Here is a 21,626-nt window from a genome sequence, read left to right as displayed (position 1 = left end):
GCTTCACAAGACACGGATACGAGGGTTAAAATACTGAACTTTTAAGGGAACTTATTGTCATGACGTGTCTTTCCACATTTTTGGTATATATGATAACGCAACACTTATTACGTGTAGATGAGCCAAAAATTTGAATTAAACAGTAATTACATTTAAGTATCACCGAATGAGGAAATAAGAACAGGAATATATATACACCGTGTGCACAATTATTAGGCAAGTTGTATTTTTGAGGATTAATTTTGCTATTGTACATCTAGAGTGCTTTTGGTCTATCCAAAATGTGAACAAACCATCAAACCTGAACATTTAAGTAGTAAAAGTGAAGTTCTGGCTTTCTTATGAGAATATCTTTATGTACACCATTATTCGGCAACTATTAGTGTGCACAATTGTTATGCAACTAAATGAAAAACAAAGATTTTCCCATCTCACTTGTTTATTTTTACCTGTTAAAGTGAGAATAATAAAAACAACCTCAAAATTAACAAATAAACATTTCAGAAATTAAAATAATAATAATAATAATAATAATAATAATCATAATAATAATAATAATGATAATAATAAAAAAACAAAACCCAGTCACCAGTATAGCCACCCTTCTTTTCAATAACATTCACAAGCCTTCCATTCGCGGAGTTAGTCAGTTTCTTGATCTGGTCATAATCAACTTTTTGTGCAGCCGCCAAAACACTGTTCAGAGAGGTGTACTGTTTACCTTTACTGTAAATTTCCTGCTTCAGAAGGGCCCAAAAGTTCTCAATAGGGTTTAAGTCAGGTGAAAAGGGGGGCCATGTCATTAGTTTTTCATCTTTAAGGCCTTTACTGGCCAGCCACACAGTGGAATACTTTGATTTTTAAGCAAGACAATGCCCCATCACATGCATCAAAGTCTTCTTGAAAGATGCAGACTTTTTCCTGTACCACTGCTTGAAAAAAGTGTTTTCTAAAAATTGGCAGTAGGTCTGAGAGTTGATTTTGAGTCCATTTTCAACCCAAAAAGGTCCAACTAGCTCATCTTTAACAATACCTGCCCATACCAGTACCCCACCCCCATCTTGCTGGCATCTGAGTCGAAGTGGAGCTCTGTAGCCATTACTGATCCAACCACGGGCTAATCCATCTGGTCCATCAAGAGTCACTCTCATCTCATCAGTCCACAAAACCTTTGAAGAATCTGTCTTCAGATATTTCTTGGCCCATTCTTGACGCTTCAACTTATGTGTCTTGTTCAGAGGTGGTCGGGTTTCAGCCTTTCTTACCTTGGCCATGTCTCTGAGAACTAAATACCTTGTACTTCTTGACACTCCAGGTAGGTTGCAGTTGTGAAATATTGCAGAACTGGAGGATAATGGGTTCCTGGTGGCTTCAAGTTTGATTCTTCTCAATTTTTTGCGGTTAATTTGCATCTTTTCTTCTCGACACGTTTCTTGCAACCCTGTTTACCATTTGCTACAAAACGTTTGTTGGTTCTGTGATCACGCCCCAATATCTTAGATATTTCAAGTGTGCTGCATCCCTCTGAAATACTTTTTTTTTTTATTACAATTTTTGACTTTCAAATCTCTTTTTTGGCCCATTTTTCCTGAGGAGAAAATCTGCCTAATAATTATGCACACCTTGATATAGGGCGTTGATCTCCTTAGGCCACACCCTCCCTCGTTACACAAATACACATCATCTAATATGCATTATATCTTCTTAGCATTCAAGTTTATACAGTTTGGGGTTGGAAATTAAGGATAAAATGATGATATAGTCAAAATAGTCACCTGCCTAATAATTGTGCACACAGTGTATATTCCCATTATATACAAATAGGTACACATGTATATGTTTGTATATACATTTAAATTTTACAAGCTGTTTTCTTCCCTTTTGCGTAATTCTGGTTTTATACAGTTTAGACAGCAGTGATATTTACATGTCAACACAGGCAGGCATTTCAAGTCTTTGACATTACTAAAGAGGAAAGCTCAGTAAGAGTGGGGAACCTTGACAGAGTTTCACAGAAACAAAAGTACACAAACAAACCTTCAACGTCCTGCTATGTTTCAGACATTTTTGCTTGACTGCAGTTGAACAGTCCGGCAAAAATGTTCCTAAAGGTTCTTTGACTTTAAGCCAAAGAGATAAAAATTTAAATCAATGATGTTCTGAGGCAATCAGGGCATGTTATGGAAGCATGAAAGGCAGCGGACAGCTACCTGCTGACTTATCACTCTGCCGAAGTCATTCAGCCAAACACCTCCGATGCAAATTGAATAAAGTGCCTCCGCTGCTGTTCACAGATGCTTTAACCATCTGCTGTGAGCACCTTATAGCTGCTCGCCGACAGAAACCTCAAACCCCATGAGAACTGTGATGAAGCAAATAATGAAGAGGTGGAACAAGGCTGTGTTAGGATGCCAGGTGGAGGAAAGAGATGGCTGGGGGAATATTACAGTCTGTCATCGGAACGCGAGTCTTTTTTATTTATTTTTTTTATTTAAATGGGTCTTCAAACTCAAACTCTGAAGACAGAAAAAAAAAAAGGCTCAGAAAAAAAGCCTCAAAGTGCACGTGTGCACTGAGTTAAAAAGAGCAGATCAGCAGGCGTCCAGCAGGTGAGCTGGAGACGATAAAGCAACGAGAGTTTCTGTGGCAAACTCTGACAGCTCAGTCAGACACAGGCGTGTGCTGAACTTGCAATCTGCCAATAGGCATTTTGGCTCATCACGCTACTGTTCACACATCGAATAATAAAAAACAACTTCTCTGTAGATGTGGAATTGACACATAAGCTAAAAAGAATGTGGGCTCTTAAAAGCAAAATATGTCAGCATGCGGTTGAAGAACATTAGTTTTATAGAGTGTGTGTGTGTGTGTTTGTGTGTACATTCACCAACCTTGGATCAGAGGTCATGCTGATCACACACTTCCGCTGAGGCCCAACATTGGTCCAGGTACTTGCCATTTGTACAATGTTGCTGGCGTTCAATAGCCCATACCCATATGAGTGGCTCACTACAAGGGGGGGAAGAGCAATGAGAGCCGCGTTCAAGTCCGCAGACAGCCGACCGGCCGCTAACCAGTCTGCAGATCTGCACAGCTGCTCCGCATGTCTCATCTTCAAAGTGACTGTAAGCCGCAGAGAGAAAAAAAACAAACTGAGAGGAGCCCAAGTACCTTTGCGGCCGACACCGTTGGTTTGCCAGTCGTTGGTGAGCAGGTGGGCTGGGTGAGAAGTTCGAACCACCAGATGTTGCATGTCTCTCCAGGTCAGATTTGTACTGGAACAAGCACACACACACACACACACACACACACACACACACACACACACACACACACACACACACACACACACACACACACACACACACACAGCTCATTAATTTAAATGCACAACGAGGTGCGCGGCAGACAATTTAATTCACTTAACGACAACAAATCTTTGCTTAATTTCCTGCTCTTCGGCAAATGAAATGATAAAATGACAGCCGGATAAAGCGCTAAGTGAATTTTCTGCCTGCAGCCATACAGTACATGCTTGAGTGAACAAGGTACCTAAATGGGCTGCAGGTCACAGCTGGGCTTAATTCAGATGTTTGCAAAGAGTTTTTTGAATAGATTTAGACAGGGAAATTCACGACATTTGCCCATTTTGTTCAATCACTTTCTTATCAAATGCATCCCATTAGCACTGCGTCGCCAGAGGACTAATTGCTCATTTTCAGGACTGTTGTGATGTTCCTGTTTGTCCCTCTATTAGTGCTGCCTGACTGGATAATTAGGGCTTACATTAAATTGTCCCATTTTTGTAAATGCACTGCAAAAATATGTCAGACAGAAGGGTCAAAAACTAGAGCATAAAATGGGATAATCAAGCAGAATTGATGCATAACAACATGTCTCTGCCACTCGGGCTCCTACTTATTGCAAGTGTGTTAAAATTATAATTCAGACTCTAAAAGTCTGAAGCACAATTAAGAAATGAAAAGTGGATCACCTGTTGCTTACAAAACACATTTTTTTGGAACTGATAATAACACAGGCAAAAAATTTGAAGTGAAAAATTAGCAAACTATAACCAGGCTTTTCAAACAAGGAGCAGCTGCTGCGGTGGACAATATTGTGGTGATTTTGTAAAAAAAAAAAAAAAAAAAAACTTTTTGAATAAATCTTTAAAAAAACTAATTCTCAGTATCCATAGCCAGCCACAGTCGTTAAAAGATTCAGACAGGAAGCTGAAACGCAACTGCACAGTTATCATGCACGAGGCTCGGTATGATTCAGTTGAGGAAAAAAAAACAGGTGATAATTACTCACTTTGCCTCAAGGGCGAGGGCAATGATCCCAGCAGCCAGCGGGGCAGAGGCAGACGTTCCTGTGTGGGAGTCGGTGCATTTTGACTTGAGGTCGGTAGTCACCTGCGTGAAACACACAAAGGGGATGAATAAATCGGTATGAATAATAACCAATACCATGAAAAAGGTATTCACATTTTCCCTTGAGCTATTCTTTTTCAAATTCAGTCCAACCTGGGAAAAACAAAACAAAAACTATTACAGACTCCAAAACCCTCATCAACAAAAATTCACTGAATACATCTTAAGACGCTGTAACTCCTGACGACGCTGCTATGAGTCACTCACTCTAGAAGCTGTGTGTGTCTTCTGTGCTGGCGACAATAAATGTCCAGCACACATGACGTGACCTTAAGAGCAGAGCAGCTGTACGCTGCACCTCGATGGATAATCAACGCTGGGCGCTGACATCACACGAGCCGTTGCGAGAACGAGCGGGTCATGTGACTCTTTAGAGATCAAACCTCTCCTCTGTGACTCACAGAGGCGCACCGAGGTTGGACTGGGCAACTTCAGGACTAAATTAATGCAGCAGCATGAATAATCGGCGAGGCGGTGCAGAGCTCCGCGCCGAGCATAAAAGCCATTTCGGAAAAGGTTATAAATGACTGCCGGCCGTCTCTGGCAGAACGCTAAAGGGGAGGTCAATCTCAAATTCTGAATAATATTCTAAAAGTTGAAGAATCGGGAAATACGCTGACCACTGCAGAGCCTCCACAAGCAGATCCAATAAGGACACGGGCAGAGCTCACTTTAATGGTTCAGTTATGCATTTAAGAGCTTTTAAGCCATTTCCACTAGGCTGAATGGAAAGACAAGGGGATTTATACGTGGGAAGGAAAACAAGAGGAGGGAGGTCAGCCACTACTGCGAAAACCTTCAAGGTCTTTTGCCGCTCTTCCACTCCATCTCTTCATTCTGTGGCTTTATGAGTGACAGCACAATTAGAGGCGGTGCGGCGTCGGGCCACTGAGGGACGAGCCAGATGTCGCAGAGATGTCATGAGCTGTCTGTCCTGCAAGTGTGACTGTGAGACTGCGAGCTCAAGAGTGAGAAAAGTGTGTGTTCGTACAAAGAATACTAAGCTGACCGTTGTGGCGGGGACGGAGTTGGGGCGCTCACCATTTATAATTTATAATTATCTATATGGCCCAAAGGCGGGTTGGGTGAAGAAGAAAACAAAAGCTTGCTATTCTTGCTGCTGTTCAGACACTCATAAAAAATAAAAAAAAAGACTCTGCAGTGGGGAAAGCTAATTATTGCTTTGTTTACTCCACAAGTTGTGAGAATAAGTCCGGGGGTTTATTTTCTTTTCAACATCTACTGCATTGAAGATTCTGACTGTTGAAAGGCAAAGAAAACACATCAAGAACCAAACCGTCGGCTCACAAATTCAAGACGTTATAGTTGAACACTGAATAGATATAAACGTGATTATGAGGGAAACACTGACTGTCCATGGAAACGACATGTCTAAGATGAAGTTACTAAAGACACTTCTCTGTTAAGTTGTTTTATAAAGGTAATATTACATCATACAAAATGTTGCCACTGCGAGCAAATGGCAGGAAATTCTCTCAGTGCATTTATTTTATTTGAGCAGCTTTGAGCCTCTTTTGATGAGTCAATTGAAAGGATCCAGAAAAATCCTTGAAAACCAACAGCGTCAATGATCGTCTCTTTAGGAGCAGCTGTCAGTGGGTGACAGCCGTTCCGGTTTCACACAACCACAAACGACAGTTGGAGGGAACCACAAAAAAGCATTGTTTGTTATCAGGGGGGGAAAAAAGCCAACGGGTGAAATATTCAATTTTACAGCAGTATAGTAATATTAAATAGCAGTTGTTGAGACATTAAGAAGGTGAGCAAGAGAAACAAATACTCACGATCTGCTTCTCGTTGAGGTTCCCTGAGCTGTAGGTGGTGGCCAGGGTGGAGGAGCAGGCTTCACTGTACCAGGGGACGTTGCCGTTCTGGGTGGAGCTGCTGATGGACAGCGTGTAGATGCTGTTGGTGTAGCCGTCACAGTTGCAGCTGTCCTTCTCCCGCCCTCCGTTCCCAGAGGCCCACACGAAGATGGAGCCCAAGCCGCTGCGACCCTGGAGCGGCAGGTGGAGCACATTCAGGCGGACACAAACAAGACGCCACGTTTAGGTGCAAATTAACTCCCGGTCATGCTTTATCATGGACGCCCATTGCAACGCAGCAAATTCAATTCCAGTCTCGGGTGAGGAGAGGCTTTCGATAGCGGTGTATATCGCAGAGATGGACGACCTGGAAAATTAAACAGGGGACAAATATCACAGGGATGGGATGTCATACTTTTAAAACACCGCATGACATAACAACTCATTGTGATCAGCCGTCTGACCTCTCAGCCACTCAAGTGCAATCATTTTCATTTGAGGGCCGCTTCATTGTGCTGATCAGAAGCGTCCCTCTGAATGGTCGGCGCTCGGCTCTGGCCATCTGACAAACCGTCACCGTGGCAATTATCTTAGTCGTCCGTGTCACCACTTCCAATCACTTTTATGGCACGCGCTTTGAATCCTGCTGCTCCGTAATGACTGCCAGTGTAAGCGGGATGGATGTCTTTATACGCGGAGTGCAGATGTGCAAGCCCCTCTGATGTGATCTGTGTGCTTATGAATCCGTTGGCTTGTTTTAACACAGGGGGAGGAACAAGTGCTTAAAATTCACAGTCAGATGCCAGGCGTTTGGATTTGAAAATGATGTCCCTGTGAAAATATGCCTTCATTCGATTGGCTCAGAGTACAAACTCTCGTTGGGACTGATTTTAAGAACCTTAATTGTATTTACACACTTGACATTTAAGGGGACATCGAGCCAGCAGAGTGACATGGCTGATATAAGGCAGGTTGGCAGACCAAGAACTGTCCTTTCATTCTCCCGCCTAACAAGATTTTCCTCCTGGTGGCCTTTTAGAGGACATTCCCTTTATCCCTAATTGTCCAAGGGTCAAAAACTGCTTTGTTCATTCTGCTAGTGTCCTCTCATGCTTGAACAGTTCAATTACTGAGTGCTGAATGGAAGCCACACACAGACAGGAAATAATTTTCCCTTTCTCACAAACACACGGACGCACGCAAGCACAAACCTCTGTCACTCCGCGCAGGAAGGCTTCTTTGGCGAGCTTGGCCGGGCCGTCCACCGTTTTGCCGTCGTCCTCCGGGCCCCAGCTGGCACTGTAGATGTCGATGTGCTGAGGGTTCAGGCTGAGAGACTGGGCCTCCACCATGTCGGTCACCTCGCCGTCCAGCATGCGCACACCTGCGAGCGTGTTTGAAAATATAAACACAGATTACAAGATTGATACTTTTAGGATAGGATGGACTTTTTTTTTTAACGCAGGCATCAGAACGTGCACAGATCAGATTATATTCAAAGGCACATTGTCAGTCCAAGTATGTTCGCCTTGTCTTGTTGGGTGTTTTTTTTATCCCCCTCCATCAGCCAGTTCATCAATCAACCAATCAATTGTGTTCTTCACACTACTGATTGAAAACCCCTCGTGTAAAAGAAGAAAGGAAATATATATGTATATAGGCATGTATATATAAGAGAAAATAATAAATAATATAATAAGAAATAAAATAGTTTAAAAATAATAAACCAGACTTATAAACAATAAACTTGCAGAACAATGTAACAATTATCCATCAATGGTATGACTATGCAAGCATATTAAAGACATTTTAAACAGCAGTTGCAACAGTACAGTGCCGAACCAATGATTTTTCTTTTTTTTTCTTTTTTTTCAAATTATTATTATTATTGTTTTTGTTTTTGTTTTGTTTTTTACAGCAAAACAGACCTAAATCGAAACACTCAATAATCTGCAGGTGCTGGAAACCTTCCCCTATCCTGCTGATCACTGTTACATTATGTTCTGTTGCAGATATCTGTACACATCTGCAGGCTGCTGTTTGAAATGTGTATTTGTGTACTTGTTGAAATGCTCATTTTGAGGCAGTGTGAGCTGTTGTTGGCAAGAGTTGGATTTTGAAAATTCAACACCACATTCTGGGCAATCTCTGCCCAGAATGATTTTCAACTGGATTTTCAACTGGAAACACAAGTACACAATGTTTTAAACAGCAGGAGGAGGAGGAAAGTTGGAACTCAAAGAGGAAGACCAAAGAGGAAATTCATGGATAGAGTGAAAGAGCAGAGATTAAGTTAGTTGGTGTGAAAGGAGGAAGCAGAGGAGCAAGTTATATGGAGGGAACAGCGGGAAGAAGTTTATCAATATGTGGAGAGCTATGTATTGTTAACACCTAATGAATTAAAAAAAAAAAAGTAAAAGATTAGTGGGTTTTTTTGTTCCTGCGTATTCCTGCAGTGTGTCTCACTCTCGTTCTACAATGTTCTTTGCAGAAAACCTATAAAAAGTCAAACACACCTAAAACAAAAACAAACTCATTTTTGCCTTTGAAGCAGCGCAGGTCAGGCTGCTCCATATGGGTAAAAGAAACCAAGCACTGACTCTTTGAAGTCCACCAACGGCATCGAGTAGCACAGAGCAGCTAGTGTTACCATAGCAGCATGCACCTCTGACAGAGCCACGTAATGGGCTCGAGGACGGTGAAGATACTATGATCGATCCAAGAGACTGGCTGCCCAGTTGCAGTACAAAGGACAGCAACACAACCACACAAAGCAGTCAAAAATAAATACATAAAAAAAAAATGGCAGCACTATTTTGTTAATGTGGTTATACAGAGGACTGTAGGACAAACTTGGAGATAATGAAATTATAATCAATAGCCAAATATGCACCTGAGTTAATTTAAAAATAAATAGAAATAACTACAAAGCAAATGAACTAAGCTATTAATGCAATTACATTTAGTTACCAAAAGGAGGAGCTAGATGGGCGACTTGGCCTCATAGCTATGACTTGTATGGCCACTGACACTGAATTTTTATTTTTATTTTTTAAACCAGTGCCTCTTTTATATTCTGTCTGTTTCAGCTATTCCTGCACCTCTGAAAAGGTGAACAACACAAAATTCAATGTTGCATATTAAGGATGACAGGTAATCTGTTGTCCAATACATTCTGACCAAGTGGCTTATACATACTGGAAAATACTGTGCAAAGCAAACCGTGTGAGGCATGAATCAAAATGGTCGGAGTGACTATTTATTTATTTATTTATTTATTTATTTTTACAGTTTTTAAGTTGAACCAGAAATTGTTTCAACGCTTTACATGCACAACTGAAAATCCATTTCTTTCCCCAAATAAAATCAACTTTCAAAACAGCCTGGCGGGCTGCCACTGCTGCGACTCTTTTTTTTTTTTCTTTCTTTTTTTAAATGGCAGTTTTTAAGGTAAAGTAGAGGAGCAGACGAGAACTCGCCTGTACATTTCTTTGATTTTTTCATAAACTGTACTTTCAGTTTCTTGGTCCACCTACACTGACAACACAGTCCAACTGTTATCACAGAGGAGCTATATGTGCCATGTGGTAAATTCCCACTTGTCGTCTGGAGAGATTATAACGAGAGCTTTTATGGCGCTATATAAACTGACAGGGCTAATATACTTCTGGGGATAGGCATGTAGGTGGAAGACTTCTGTAATGAACAACAGTGAAAACAGAAAGAGTTTGTGGAAGAAAAAGAAATAGACTGTATGTTGGACTGAGACTAGAGCTGATGATGCATCCAAATCCATCTATCACACGAGAACGAGTAAGAAACACGATGACAAGTATAAAAATCCCACTGCGGCTACGCCACAAACTCACTGTCTTTAAACCTGATAGCACATTTAATGCGGGGGAAAGGACAAACTGAAAATCAATTGTGAAACAATGAAGAGCACATTCCATTAAAGATTGATGCAATTCAACTTGTTTTCTTTACATCTCACAGGCCAGTGAATCTGGCTTTGAAGAATAGGATCAGAAACTGACGGCCTTCCATTTCCCCCTCGGCAGAAGCAAATCAACTCAACACACCGGGGTGCAAATTCTTTTTTAGAACAAACAAATTAATATTTCATAATATTTTGATATGCTCATGTATTTTGCAGTGTCTTTGCGTGTGTGTGTCTTGCATGAGAAAAAAAACAACATTAAATTGTTATAAATTTTATCATTAAAACCTATTTAGTCACAACAGAACTAAAAATCTTGCACCTAAAGGCAAAGACCAACTGAAGTCTTTTAGCAGAGCACTGTGGAGTGACTCCCAATCATCCATGGAGGACCAAGAGGGGAAAAAAAATAACATACGCAAAACATCAGCAAGTCTTATTTCACTGCAGTTTGACCTACAATACGGGGAGATGAAACTCTGGCCGAAACAGACACTGACTGAGCCACTTTAGAACAGCAGGGAGTCTGACACTGCAGCACCGTCTCATTGAGCCCCTGTCAACTGTATATTTTGTCAGATAAAAACATCTTAAATTGGTCTTCAACACCATACACTGTACCACAGTCAAAACTAAATGACTTCACTGCTTCAAAACCCACTTCAAACAATCAAAGGTCTTTAAATACACTGAGTTTGCGGTCAATAAATACAACTAATCAATCAGAGGAAAAACATATAATACAGATTCATCATTCTACTTTTTTTTTCTGGTGGATCTATGGCCTTGAATATTGTAAAATGTTGAAAGGGTCGCAGATATGGAACAAACTAAACAGCCCTGGACGCAACCAAGCAGCAGCCTTGTGAAAAACACTATTGTGTGTTTGAATAGTTCAGGTACTTTAGCATCCTGCAGGCTTAAAGGAGACAATGGCGCTGTGAAAACAGTGTAAAATATATAGTATCATTAAGTTTTCTATGCAACTGAACTACAACAGATGCAGTCTGACTGGCTGAGCAGTAAATGGAACAACAAGTACAGGCTTGCGGTGGATAAATCCCAATAGCGTTTAGCAAAATGCAGTACAGGCTCGACTGAAGATCCTTCTCTTTTCCAGAGCGTCCTGGCAGGCCACCGCTGTATTGAGAGATCAATAATGCACTTGTTTAGATTGACGTTACCTCCAATCTTGGAATTGTAAGCTACACCAACTCCGCAGATGCCATTGTTGGCCACGGCCGCCACTTCTCCTGCACATCGTGTTCCATGCCTGGAGAAGGAAGGAAAGAAAGAAAGGCCTGTTTATAGCACACCGCCAATCTTTGGACGTCTAATATACCCCATGACAAGGCACTTAACTGCTGATAGATACGTATATTTCTATATACAGAGCAGACATGTACACCCACAGGTGGTGTCCATGTCTGTGATCGTCCTGTGAGAGAATGTGCTCCTCTGTGTGCTGCGGTTGAGCTGCAGGCCGAGACAAAAACTGATGGGGACAGGTTCTTGGCTTTGATTTCTTTAAACAAATCTGAATTCCCTGTTGTCGGAAAAGTAAACACACAACCAATGAGAGGAGACCACCGCAGATTATCTGTGGCGTCCGAGCACTTGTAACCTTGAAATGCCGAGCAGTGCGTTGATGGGACGGGATTGGATGGGATGGGGAAGTCGGGGGGTGGGGTGGGGGGGGGGTTTATCAAACACAAGGAAATTGTGAATTTGATTTTCTGTTTTCACAGCGGGTCCTTTGCTGAGCCGAGGCCTTTGCAGTAAGACCTCGCTCCAGGCGTCGCACCGTCGACATCCAAGGAGCCATAACAAAGGGGCTGATCATCGCATTCCAGTCAGGTGTATTCCCAAAGCCAGCCTGCTTGGAAATGCGCACATAATGTCCTTAAAACAGTAGCTTAAACCCTGCAGAATAGCTCGGCTTCTCCCGGAAAGTAATGTGGAGGAATACCAGGAAAAAACAGACATTGCTGAGGGGAGCCATCTACAGGAGGAGACACAGAGAATCCAACACAATTAACACTCCAAGGCCGTCGGCAAAGGCGCTCAATCGGAGGCTGGTCTGTAATTCACGCTTTTACTGAACACAAAAAGGATAAATATGAGAGTGCATGAACTCATAACAGTGAGGTCAGAGGTCAGATTAGCAGTTCCTATATATGACGACTTATATTAATCCTCTACAATTCTTTTATACCAACCGTGGCTATTTATAGGGGGGGGTCAAGGCTGCAAATTATCATGCGCTGACCCCTGCACATCTCCTCGGAGTGACGGAAAGCCAAGAGGGTGGATGTTAATTTCAAAACCGCAGCTGGAAGAAACTCTAGTGTGTCGCAACGCTTCAGCGAGACGGAATCGAGCTTCACGGGTCGCACATGCCCCAATGTCATCCGGACAATTTTCCAGAGCGCCTTATCTCGCCATTCCTGGAAGGGCCTAGCGTGTTGACATTTCAGCCGTTTGTTCTATGGGAGTGTGCTTGTGATGCAGCTGATGATAACGAGGAGCTAAAGTGTTTGTGATGGGAAGCTGGGCACGTACAGACTCATACCTCCCCCACTGGACGCCCAGCCGAGGCCTTCAGCAAACCTGTGGACACATACTGTACCTTTCTGACGCTTCTCTGGTAGATGGATGCAAGGCATCAATAAATAACGACCACAATCTCAAAAATTGAGATTGCTCTCTCTGTCTCTCTCTCTCTGTCTGTCTCTCTCACTAATACAACATGACTGACTTGATTTTCATTTTCATGCAGCTATGGTTTGGCAGGTGGTGAATGCTATAAAGACCTTGAGTGCAGCAACTGACAGTTTAAAAACATGGGTAAGCACGTTGAAAGAAGCACGGTGTCAAGTATTACGCACTCAATTTAAATACGTACGTACTATGGTTTTGAATTACCTTGTGGACATTAAACTATATTGTATTTGTAATACTAAACCAGAATTGTAACAAGTGGCTACTGTTATATGGAATTCTGACTTGCTCAGATTGATACGGTTAAAGAGAAAAACAGCATTTGTGCTGCTTGACTGTTGATGATATCCTTCAATTGCTTTCTGAGACATTACATTCATAATCAGATCTCTGAACAACCAAATTAGTTTGATTATTGAAACCATGAAAACTAAGGCAAAAAACCCAAAACTCTTAATTTGTGATCCATTGTATTATCCTTACAATTACAATTTTTTTTAAGCTCAACTTAACACACACACACACACACACACACACACACACACACACACTAAATTTCTACATATGTATTTGTACATATATATTACATGATATGAGAGCCAACACAACGTAGAAACTGTTCAGAGCCGCATCACAGTTCTGCCTCACAAGGAAACACGGGAAAGAACAACACAAAACCTTACAATTGTACGGTGCGCTGACTAAGTGCACCCTCAAGTTGCTCAGGGCCAAGTGCTACTTCCAGTGGGCCCTGCGTATTCTGTGCAAAACTACGTCAGTGCTTGTTATTTCTTGCCTTGGTTGAAAACGGAAGTGTGGATTATTTATTTCTTTTTACACACAATAAGTCTTGATTTGCCAGAAGTGGTGAGCTCTGCGTTTGGGCTTATCAGCCTCTTTTTTATTTTCGTCATTTTGAGTAGCAAAACCTTTATAAATATATATTCAAAATTATATTCAACTCCTCAAATTCAAATGATAAAGATTATATAAATGCCATTTAATTTTATTTTGACTCTTTAAAAAAAATTAAATAAGACCTCAAACTTGATCTGACCTTTATTAATTTACCCGAGCATCCCTTGATACAGTCAACAGACAACCCTAACCAATTAAAGTTACCTTAAGAGGTTGAGGCCCAAATCCCCAAAAGCAGAATATGAGCCACAGCTAATTAGAAAGCCTGACTGTGAGTTCAACTCTCTACAGGATGAGCAGTCACGATGAGAAGCCTTAGGGAGCAGCGTCTGCTCTGACAATGAGGGCAAAGCGTGACTGTATGTCCTCAATTTGCGTGTGCATGCACACTTTTCACTCATCTCACCTCCTGATGAGGCCTATATCACATGAATCCAGTCCTGCAGTCACCGTCCAGCCGGCCTTGGGCTCCATGAAAGGGGCTACAGACATGATATTCAAGTCACATGGCAGGAAAATCCCCTTGAGGAAACCATCTATAGGAGACATCTGTCAGCTCAAGTACAGCGCAGGGTTTACTGAAGGAATCTCACATGGTAATTAGCATTGATAATACCACGCTGACTTGCCCCTTGCTACGCTTAAATTATCTGTTTGACAGCAATCAAAACAGATTTGTTGTTTCTATTCAATGTATTCTGTGCGGCATTTTCTTGCAAATGCTGTGCGAAGAAAGATTTATTCCCCTTAATTCGACTAACTGGTGTCTCTGTTGTCACATATTGAGTCGATTCATTTTAACATCTTTAATTCCATGAATTTTCTGATGTAAGCCTCGCCACGGACTCATTTTGTTTACTGTTTGCTTTTGGGAGTCGACTAGGACTCAGAAAAAATAAGCCAAAAAGACTAATGAGACCAACAAGACTGCAGCATGTTTTCTCTTGTTCAGTTGGCCTGAGCACAGAATGAACTAATTGTGCAAGGAACTTTGTTGAGCACACTAAACCTAACTAAAAAAAAAAAATCTGATTTGTGTTAATCCAGAATGAGCCCAATTGCATTATTAACTTGACAAATGCAATGCAATTACACTTAACATTACACATTTTACATTCAAACAGGCTTTGAATCAACCAGAACAAAACCCGATACGATTGCTGCAACATTAACGTTATGCAATACTCAAAAGACTTCAGTGGTAAATTACTCATTCTATTGTCACAAGTTCACTGCTGACCAGCAGTTTTACAGTGAGTAATATCTCTTTTTCATAAGAATTGAGCAACACCCAGTTCTTGGGAAAGAACAAGTGAATTGTGTGGAAGCAAAGACGTTTGTGCTCTAAATGCTGGAATTCCTGTCTTGAGCGGAACGCTGATAATGGCGTACCCGGAGCAACTTTAGGAGTCTTGTAGTGATTATAGCTAAAACAAAACCTCATGGCAGGTTCCCTGCACAAAGACAGATTCAGGTTACAGAGAAGTACAGTTGGCTGGAAGCCTCGCACCAAAAGCACCATCAGTATTCATGCTGGCAGGTGGCAGAACCATTATCGCTGTGCAGAACCGAAACTGCTCTCTGCAGATAGTTTACGGTGACATGTTTCTGTCATGGAGGCATTTTAAAACCATCGTCAGACATAGTGCAAGGATCAAAAATAATTTACCACAATTTGTACCAGTTAATGATGTATTATAGGGGGGAAAAGCAACAGAGCATAAGAGCAGATTTTTGACTTGTATGGATCATTTTGCTTTTAACTTGCAACTTACATAAGCTCAAAAACACTCTTCTGGAGATACAGTTTTAAATTTGCCTTTTGCAATGTCTAAATGCTCGAGCATGCTGTGATATAAAAGCAAGACAACACAAGAAAAGAGAAAGACAAAGGCAATATCCGAGAGTGCACTGGTGCCGAGTGTTCAACACATTTGCTGTGTTCAGACTGAACCTTTTTGTCTTTCTGTCATCTTATTGACTTGAGAAAAATGTTGTTGTCTGTGGAAAAAACAAAGCTAAACGAGTAGGACTCTTTTTTTTTTGTTTGATCCTAGTTCTGTCAATGTTCTAATGATATGGCCTCCAGGACTGGAGAGCAGAGACGAGGGAACACATTATATTGCCAATAAAGATTTAATGGTGTAAAAGATGTATGATCACCAAAATGACAAAAATAAAAATAAAAATTCTCAAGATGACAACAAATTGTGTCATTTTGTCAAAATATGAAGGCAAAACTAGTGCTGCATTCCACTGGAAGGATTGCTGGATGTTTTGAGGACCAGCTAAGGGCAGAAGACATCAACGTTTGAAAACTCTGACTTCAAACCTTGGTATACCTTCAAAATAGTAACAGCTAGACTCATGACTAATCTTGTGGCCAGTGCAAAATTGTAATTCTTCAGTCCCTTCCTTCATCAGCAGGCATTAGATATTCCTGGGTTTATATGTGTTATTAATCTACATTTCTCACTTGAGCGAGAATATTTACTGTGACGCAGCGACAGGGTCCCTTTTACAGTCATCAGTCAGTAAAATTAATTGTTTATAAGTTAAAGGTTTCCTTTGTAGCATGAGCAATATGAGCTCATTTGAAACTACTGGCCTGGACTTGAGCGTATTTTTCTCTGCACGGCCGGCCAACAAGCATAACTTGTGACAAATTCAAGCATTAAACTCGTCAAATGAAGCCTGCTTTTTCATGCATGTTGGAATCTTCTAATTTGAGAGTGGGAACATGTGATATTTTAAACTTTTAAACATTTTTCATTGGAACACTCACAGTGATGTCAAAATCCATGGTAATAACCAAATAGAAATGCAATTAAATCTATGTTTTTATTCATAAATTTAAAGCTCTTTCAAAGGGTTCTGAATGTTTCTTGTACATTCTGTACCTTCCAATGGCACTGACATGGAGTAAACTGTAATAAGGGTTGTTTGTGCTGGACTTCAGGAGGCATCACTGATGTGTAAAATACTGGAAATGCACTTTTTGGGATCTTTTGGCACAAGAGTCAGAGGAAACGCAGCGAGGGGAAACATGTTGATCACGTGCCGCCTTAGATAAACAAGAGAGTGAATGGTCACATTGCTACAGAGCCATCCTCGCTGCTTCCCATATGCTGGGGGAAGAAAGACAGCTTTATAGAGGTGAACAGAGTTGGGCTTTTTGCAAGGAACAGATACTCCACAGTTCCTGCACAACCTGACGCATTTTCTTCCCGCCCACGGGCTGTTTATACATGCAATCTACTCCAACTCGCTGTAAAAAGGCAGACAAACACACACACACGCAAACGGACAAGCGCGCTCCCTCGCAACTGGCACTGCCAGGAGGAAGATGCAGCGAGCAGGCTGGCGAGAGATAAGGGGTGAGGTGAGTAAGGTCTGGAGAGAGGTGCAGCCAAAACGAGGAACACATCAATAGTGTCTTAGCTGGGCTCTGGGCCACTCTGAGCCACCAGAGAAGCTTAAGCGTGCTTTGGCATCGATTGTGGAAGGGTTGAGCTGCACCGGAGGGATGATCTCCCACATTCCTCCACAGGAACATTTCCTTACTTATGGATAATGTTTGCAGAGAGCAGAAGAAAACCCTGCGTGGTCCTAAACTACAATGCAACGGCGTATTGTTTCAACTTTACTGGACCAATGAGTGTGTGTATGTGTGTATGTCGCACAATAGTTGTTTCCGATCGATGGCATTCTCCAATATCTAATTGACCCCACAAAGCTTTGATGTAGCAGAACAAGCAACAGGTTGTCCGAGATGTTCAGGTCCTTGTCTACTTCAGACCTCCGTCCGGCCTCTATTTTCCCAGAGGTGTCCTCCCTTGACTTCCAACCCAAGCTCGTATCGGCCGTCCATGCGTCAGAATAATCCTCCCTCCCCGCCGCCCGTAATCACTGTGAGCCTCGAGATAAAAACGGCCTCTCAGCCGATTGGCCTACAAACAGCAGATTACAGCAAATAAGAAATCAAAGTCATGAGGGAAACAGGCGGCGGTAATGAAGGAAGATGAGCAGCGGCTCTCTGGAGCCAAGACATTTGGTCCGTTTCATTAATACTGATGAACTTAATTCAATCGATGCTGGCCAAGACATCACTGCGATGGTCAGCAAATACTAATTCCGTCTGCAGTGGTTCGCTCTTCTTCACACACACCGTGTAGGTTTGCCCCACACAACCCTGGGTGTAGAGTTGTCCTGTCATTGCGATTAAAAACCCAGGACCAAGCCTGTCAAATCAGCCACACAACTCACAAGGCACATAGAGCATATAATTGCCCATTTGCAGTGGGTAGGAAGCATTAAATAGAGTAAAACCGGGGGGGAAAAAAAATCTTGGGCAAAACAAACCCCACAGGCAGTGACCTTCAATTAGTTGTGCCAAAGTGCTTTTTTTAATGTGAGCTACAGGCTGATATCAGACAGCAAGGGTGACAGCAAGAGCTGAATGTATCAACAACTTGAAAGTATCACTGGTATTTCAGCAAACACCACTGTTGTGGTGGCTCCTGGGAAGGACAAATGACGAGAGTGGAAATGATTTCCGAGGCAGCGCTCTACCTGTTGTCGTTGAGTTGTGTGTAGCGCGGCTGGGGATCCGTGTCGCCATCATTCACATCATAACTGGCGTCTGGGTCCTGAGAAAATCCAAAGGGGGGAGGGGGGGGGGGGCATGATCGATTTGGCTTTAATCGTATCCATCTCAACAACATGTAGAATATGCACTTGTTCTTATCTTCCTTCTATTTACAGCAACGAGGCGCCTTTGTGGCAAAACATGTCGTTTCAGCACACGTGGGAGTTTTACTCACATAGTTCTGGCTCAGGTCAGGATGGTTCCTCTCTATCCCATCGTCCAGGATGGACACAACCACGCCTTTACCTGTGTAGCCCAACTGCCACGCAGCTTTGGCATTCAAGTCACGGTGGTTGGCGTTGTACTGAGGGCAAGAGGACAGCAAATAGCTCAGAGGGAATCTAATTACCCGGCATACTTGAGTTATGACAGGCAGACAAGAAAGTGCTTTTAGCTCACACAATTGGAGAGGTGGTTAAAAAATAATAAATAAAGAGAAAGAGGGATGGAGGGAGTCTTTTGATTAAAGAATGTAGGAAGGAAAGGTGCCCATTATTAGATTCAAATATTCTTCCTTAGCGCACAGCTTTAGCTTTATTTTTAGCTTTGGGAGAGTGTTTTTGAGATTATAATGAGAATTTGGATTCCCTTTGGTCTTTGATAAACCTTTGACATTCAGCATGACCTTTAGTCAGAGCAATGGCAGCCTTTCACAGCTCTACTTTGAAAAATGCATGTCACCATGCGCTGGACGCACAACCTGCAACAGCACAGACTTTGAAATGGATTAGTCTCTTCTATTAAACAAGAGGATCGTTACGATGTCACTAGCATCTAAACCAGCTAGAGAAAAGTACAACTTGAGAAAATCTTGTCATGCATCACTTCTGCAAGCACTTTGCAAACATCTCAGCAGCAAAAGTCTTTTTGTTTCTTGGCTCGGTGCCAGCAGCGTTTCAGAACTCTGAAAACAGCAGCTTACTACATCGATATCTCACCCATTATTCCACCAGTGTCACAGAGACAGACACGCGGTTAGACACTGCGGAATGATAAAGTGCAAGCAAAGATTTTTGACCATTAGCATCTGTCCGGCGAGGACACGATGCCAGCCAACCGCCCACGACCGGTAGTGGCCTCTGGTCTGCCAGGTCCCGTATTTAATGGCACACCAATTTATTTCATGCGTTGAACGCAGCAGCACATTTTACAACCCGACAACCTGAACTGCAACTCGTGCTGAAAAATAAATAAATACCCAGGCTTGTCACTGACAGCATGTTTGCGTTATAATCATACGCCGTAATCAAATTTTTCTGATACTTTGAGTTTATATATGGAACAGCAGGAAATATCTATTTTGCTTGGCAAAAGGCTGATCCTAATAAATGCAGCACCATTTTAAGCTATGTTACAGACTTAAAGGGATTAGTGAAGTCTGGGCAAAGAAAGCATTTCAATGCTATTTAACTCCAGTTCACTCTACACAGAGTTGCTCCAAATACTGCTGCAACCATTAAAAATCTTCTTTAAAAATCACTTCTGACAGCACGACACCGGGGCCGTTAGTCAGAAAGAGTGTTTAAATTTAGTCACTAAAGATAAAACTATGTAAGAATCATGCAGCCTGACTAACACGTTGACGCGTCTAATTGTTTCGCGCTTCAGAACGTGCAAATAAACGTGCATGTTTCCGTCTGCTTGAGTTAAATGTCCTCACCTCTGCTCAATGGTGTTTGTGTGAATGAATGTGACTGTGTAACCTTTTTAGCCAGCGTTGGCATGATGACGTTTTACACCGAGCTTGTGATCTAGTGAAGAAATGCAGTCAGAGCCGTTTTTCTCAAATAAACAGAATAAAAATGAAAAGGTCAGGGTTTTGAGTGGCTTAATGGTATATTGTGGCGTTTCACTCGTACAATTAATTCTATTAAACATAATCCTAAAATACTCAAATTGTACTTTTTTAAATCTGTATTATCCATGTGGAGCAAGGAAATTTTGAGCAATTGCAGAAAAATACCCATATTGTCCCCCCTCTAACAAATACTTGCCACCCAGTTCGAAAATAGCCTCACTCTCATCTATCAGCTTAAACCCCGCTGAATTACTGATAGCTGCTGTGACGCTACGGCGAAAATCTATTACATCTATTCGCGCTGAAACAAGCAGGCAGCAGGCTTTTATCTGCTTCATTTGCCTTTCAAGTTGCCTCTAACTGCTGCACCACGCTAGGGACGCCAGCGTGCCTCCACTAAAGAACATTTTTAACAAGTAGTGATGCAAGTCTGCTTTGCATCACCATGAATCTTCTCCCGTCTGAAGAAACCTCCCCTCCCCAAGTAATTGAAGGAGGAGTGCAGCCGAACAGAAAGTCCCGAGGGCCGTTAGAGCTGATTTTAAAAAGGCCCGGCGTCTGTGTGACATTCTTCAAGCCAAACGTGAAAATCAATCAACTGAAAACAAGAGCGCGTCAAGGTGAATCAGCTCTCCATTTGCTTTATGCTGCCGTGCATCATGAATTTAAGTAAAACACGGTTTTCGGGGGTTTGGAGAGCCTTCTACGCAAGTTTGCTTGACTCTGTTCAGCTTAATCCTTTAAGTGAAGCCCACTAAAGACGGTTGCCTCCTCGACAGCAAAGAAAACACTGCAACGTCTCAAGCCAAGGCAACATGCGAGAGTTGTGGGTCTTGGTTTGCTTGTCTGGCCCGAGGGAAACATCAACACCAAATCTAATTACCCTTATTGACTTTGAGGAGACAAAGGCTCAATTAGTTTGAGGTCTTGCATTGTTTCCGACAGACACAGGGGAAAAACACGAGGCTTTTTGTTAAATGCAGTGTCAGTGCTTCTACTCACCAGGTACCACTGATCTCTGAACTTGGGATCACTGGGCTCTTGGTAGATATCCCTCTTTTTCCTGCGTTTTGACACCTGTTGCTCGGACCACAGCACCTGCGGCAGAAACATTGTTTACTGGAACAAGCCTGGTGATAATGCTCTGCAGAGAGAACCATTACATGAAATCATTATATGCCGAACGTGATGGTCATCACAGATTAATATGTCCCAGGGAACAAGAGTAAACACGGGGAAATTAGAGGCACATAGTTACTGTTGGTTTAGCACTAATGAGACAAACCCACATGCTGCAGGACAGCCCAAAGCTAATTAAAACTTTCAGACAAAGCTGCATCAG

At 42.1% G+C, this 21,626-nt stretch overlaps 1 protein-coding gene across 3 annotated transcripts in view; it reads right to left on the bottom strand.

The window, feature by feature from the left end:
* Positions 1-21,626, bottom strand: part of furina (furin (paired basic amino acid cleaving enzyme) a) — a 70,138-nt gene that overhangs the window by 8,502 nt on the left and 40,010 nt on the right. For all 3 annotated transcript variants that reach the window (XM_076023023.1, XM_076023005.1, XM_076023015.1), the window contains 9 exons: positions 21,287-21,382; positions 18,662-18,790; positions 18,411-18,487; positions 11,384-11,472; positions 7,471-7,643; positions 6,239-6,451; positions 4,315-4,415; positions 3,172-3,275; positions 2,892-3,009 (listed from right to left, as the gene is read on the bottom strand). In XM_076023023.1, coding sequence (XP_075879138.1) covers positions 2,892-3,009; positions 3,172-3,275; positions 4,315-4,415; positions 6,239-6,451; positions 7,471-7,643; positions 11,384-11,472; positions 18,411-18,487; positions 18,662-18,790; positions 21,287-21,382 — 1,100 coding nt within the window. The remainder of the gene's footprint in view (positions 1-2,891; positions 3,010-3,171; positions 3,276-4,314; positions 4,416-6,238; positions 6,452-7,470; positions 7,644-11,383; positions 11,473-18,410; positions 18,488-18,661; positions 18,791-21,286; positions 21,383-21,626) is intronic.

This window comes from Nelusetta ayraudi, unplaced genomic scaffold (assembly GCF_046127955.1).
Source record: "Nelusetta ayraudi isolate G7.1 ecotype Tasmania unplaced genomic scaffold, CSIRO-AGI_Nayr_v1 ptg000002l, whole genome shotgun sequence".
Classification (NCBI taxonomy): domain Eukaryota; kingdom Metazoa; phylum Chordata; class Actinopteri; order Tetraodontiformes; family Monacanthidae; genus Nelusetta; species Nelusetta ayraudi.
Note: the sequence above shows the minus strand (reverse complement) of the source record. Positions and strands in the feature narration are given on the sequence as shown.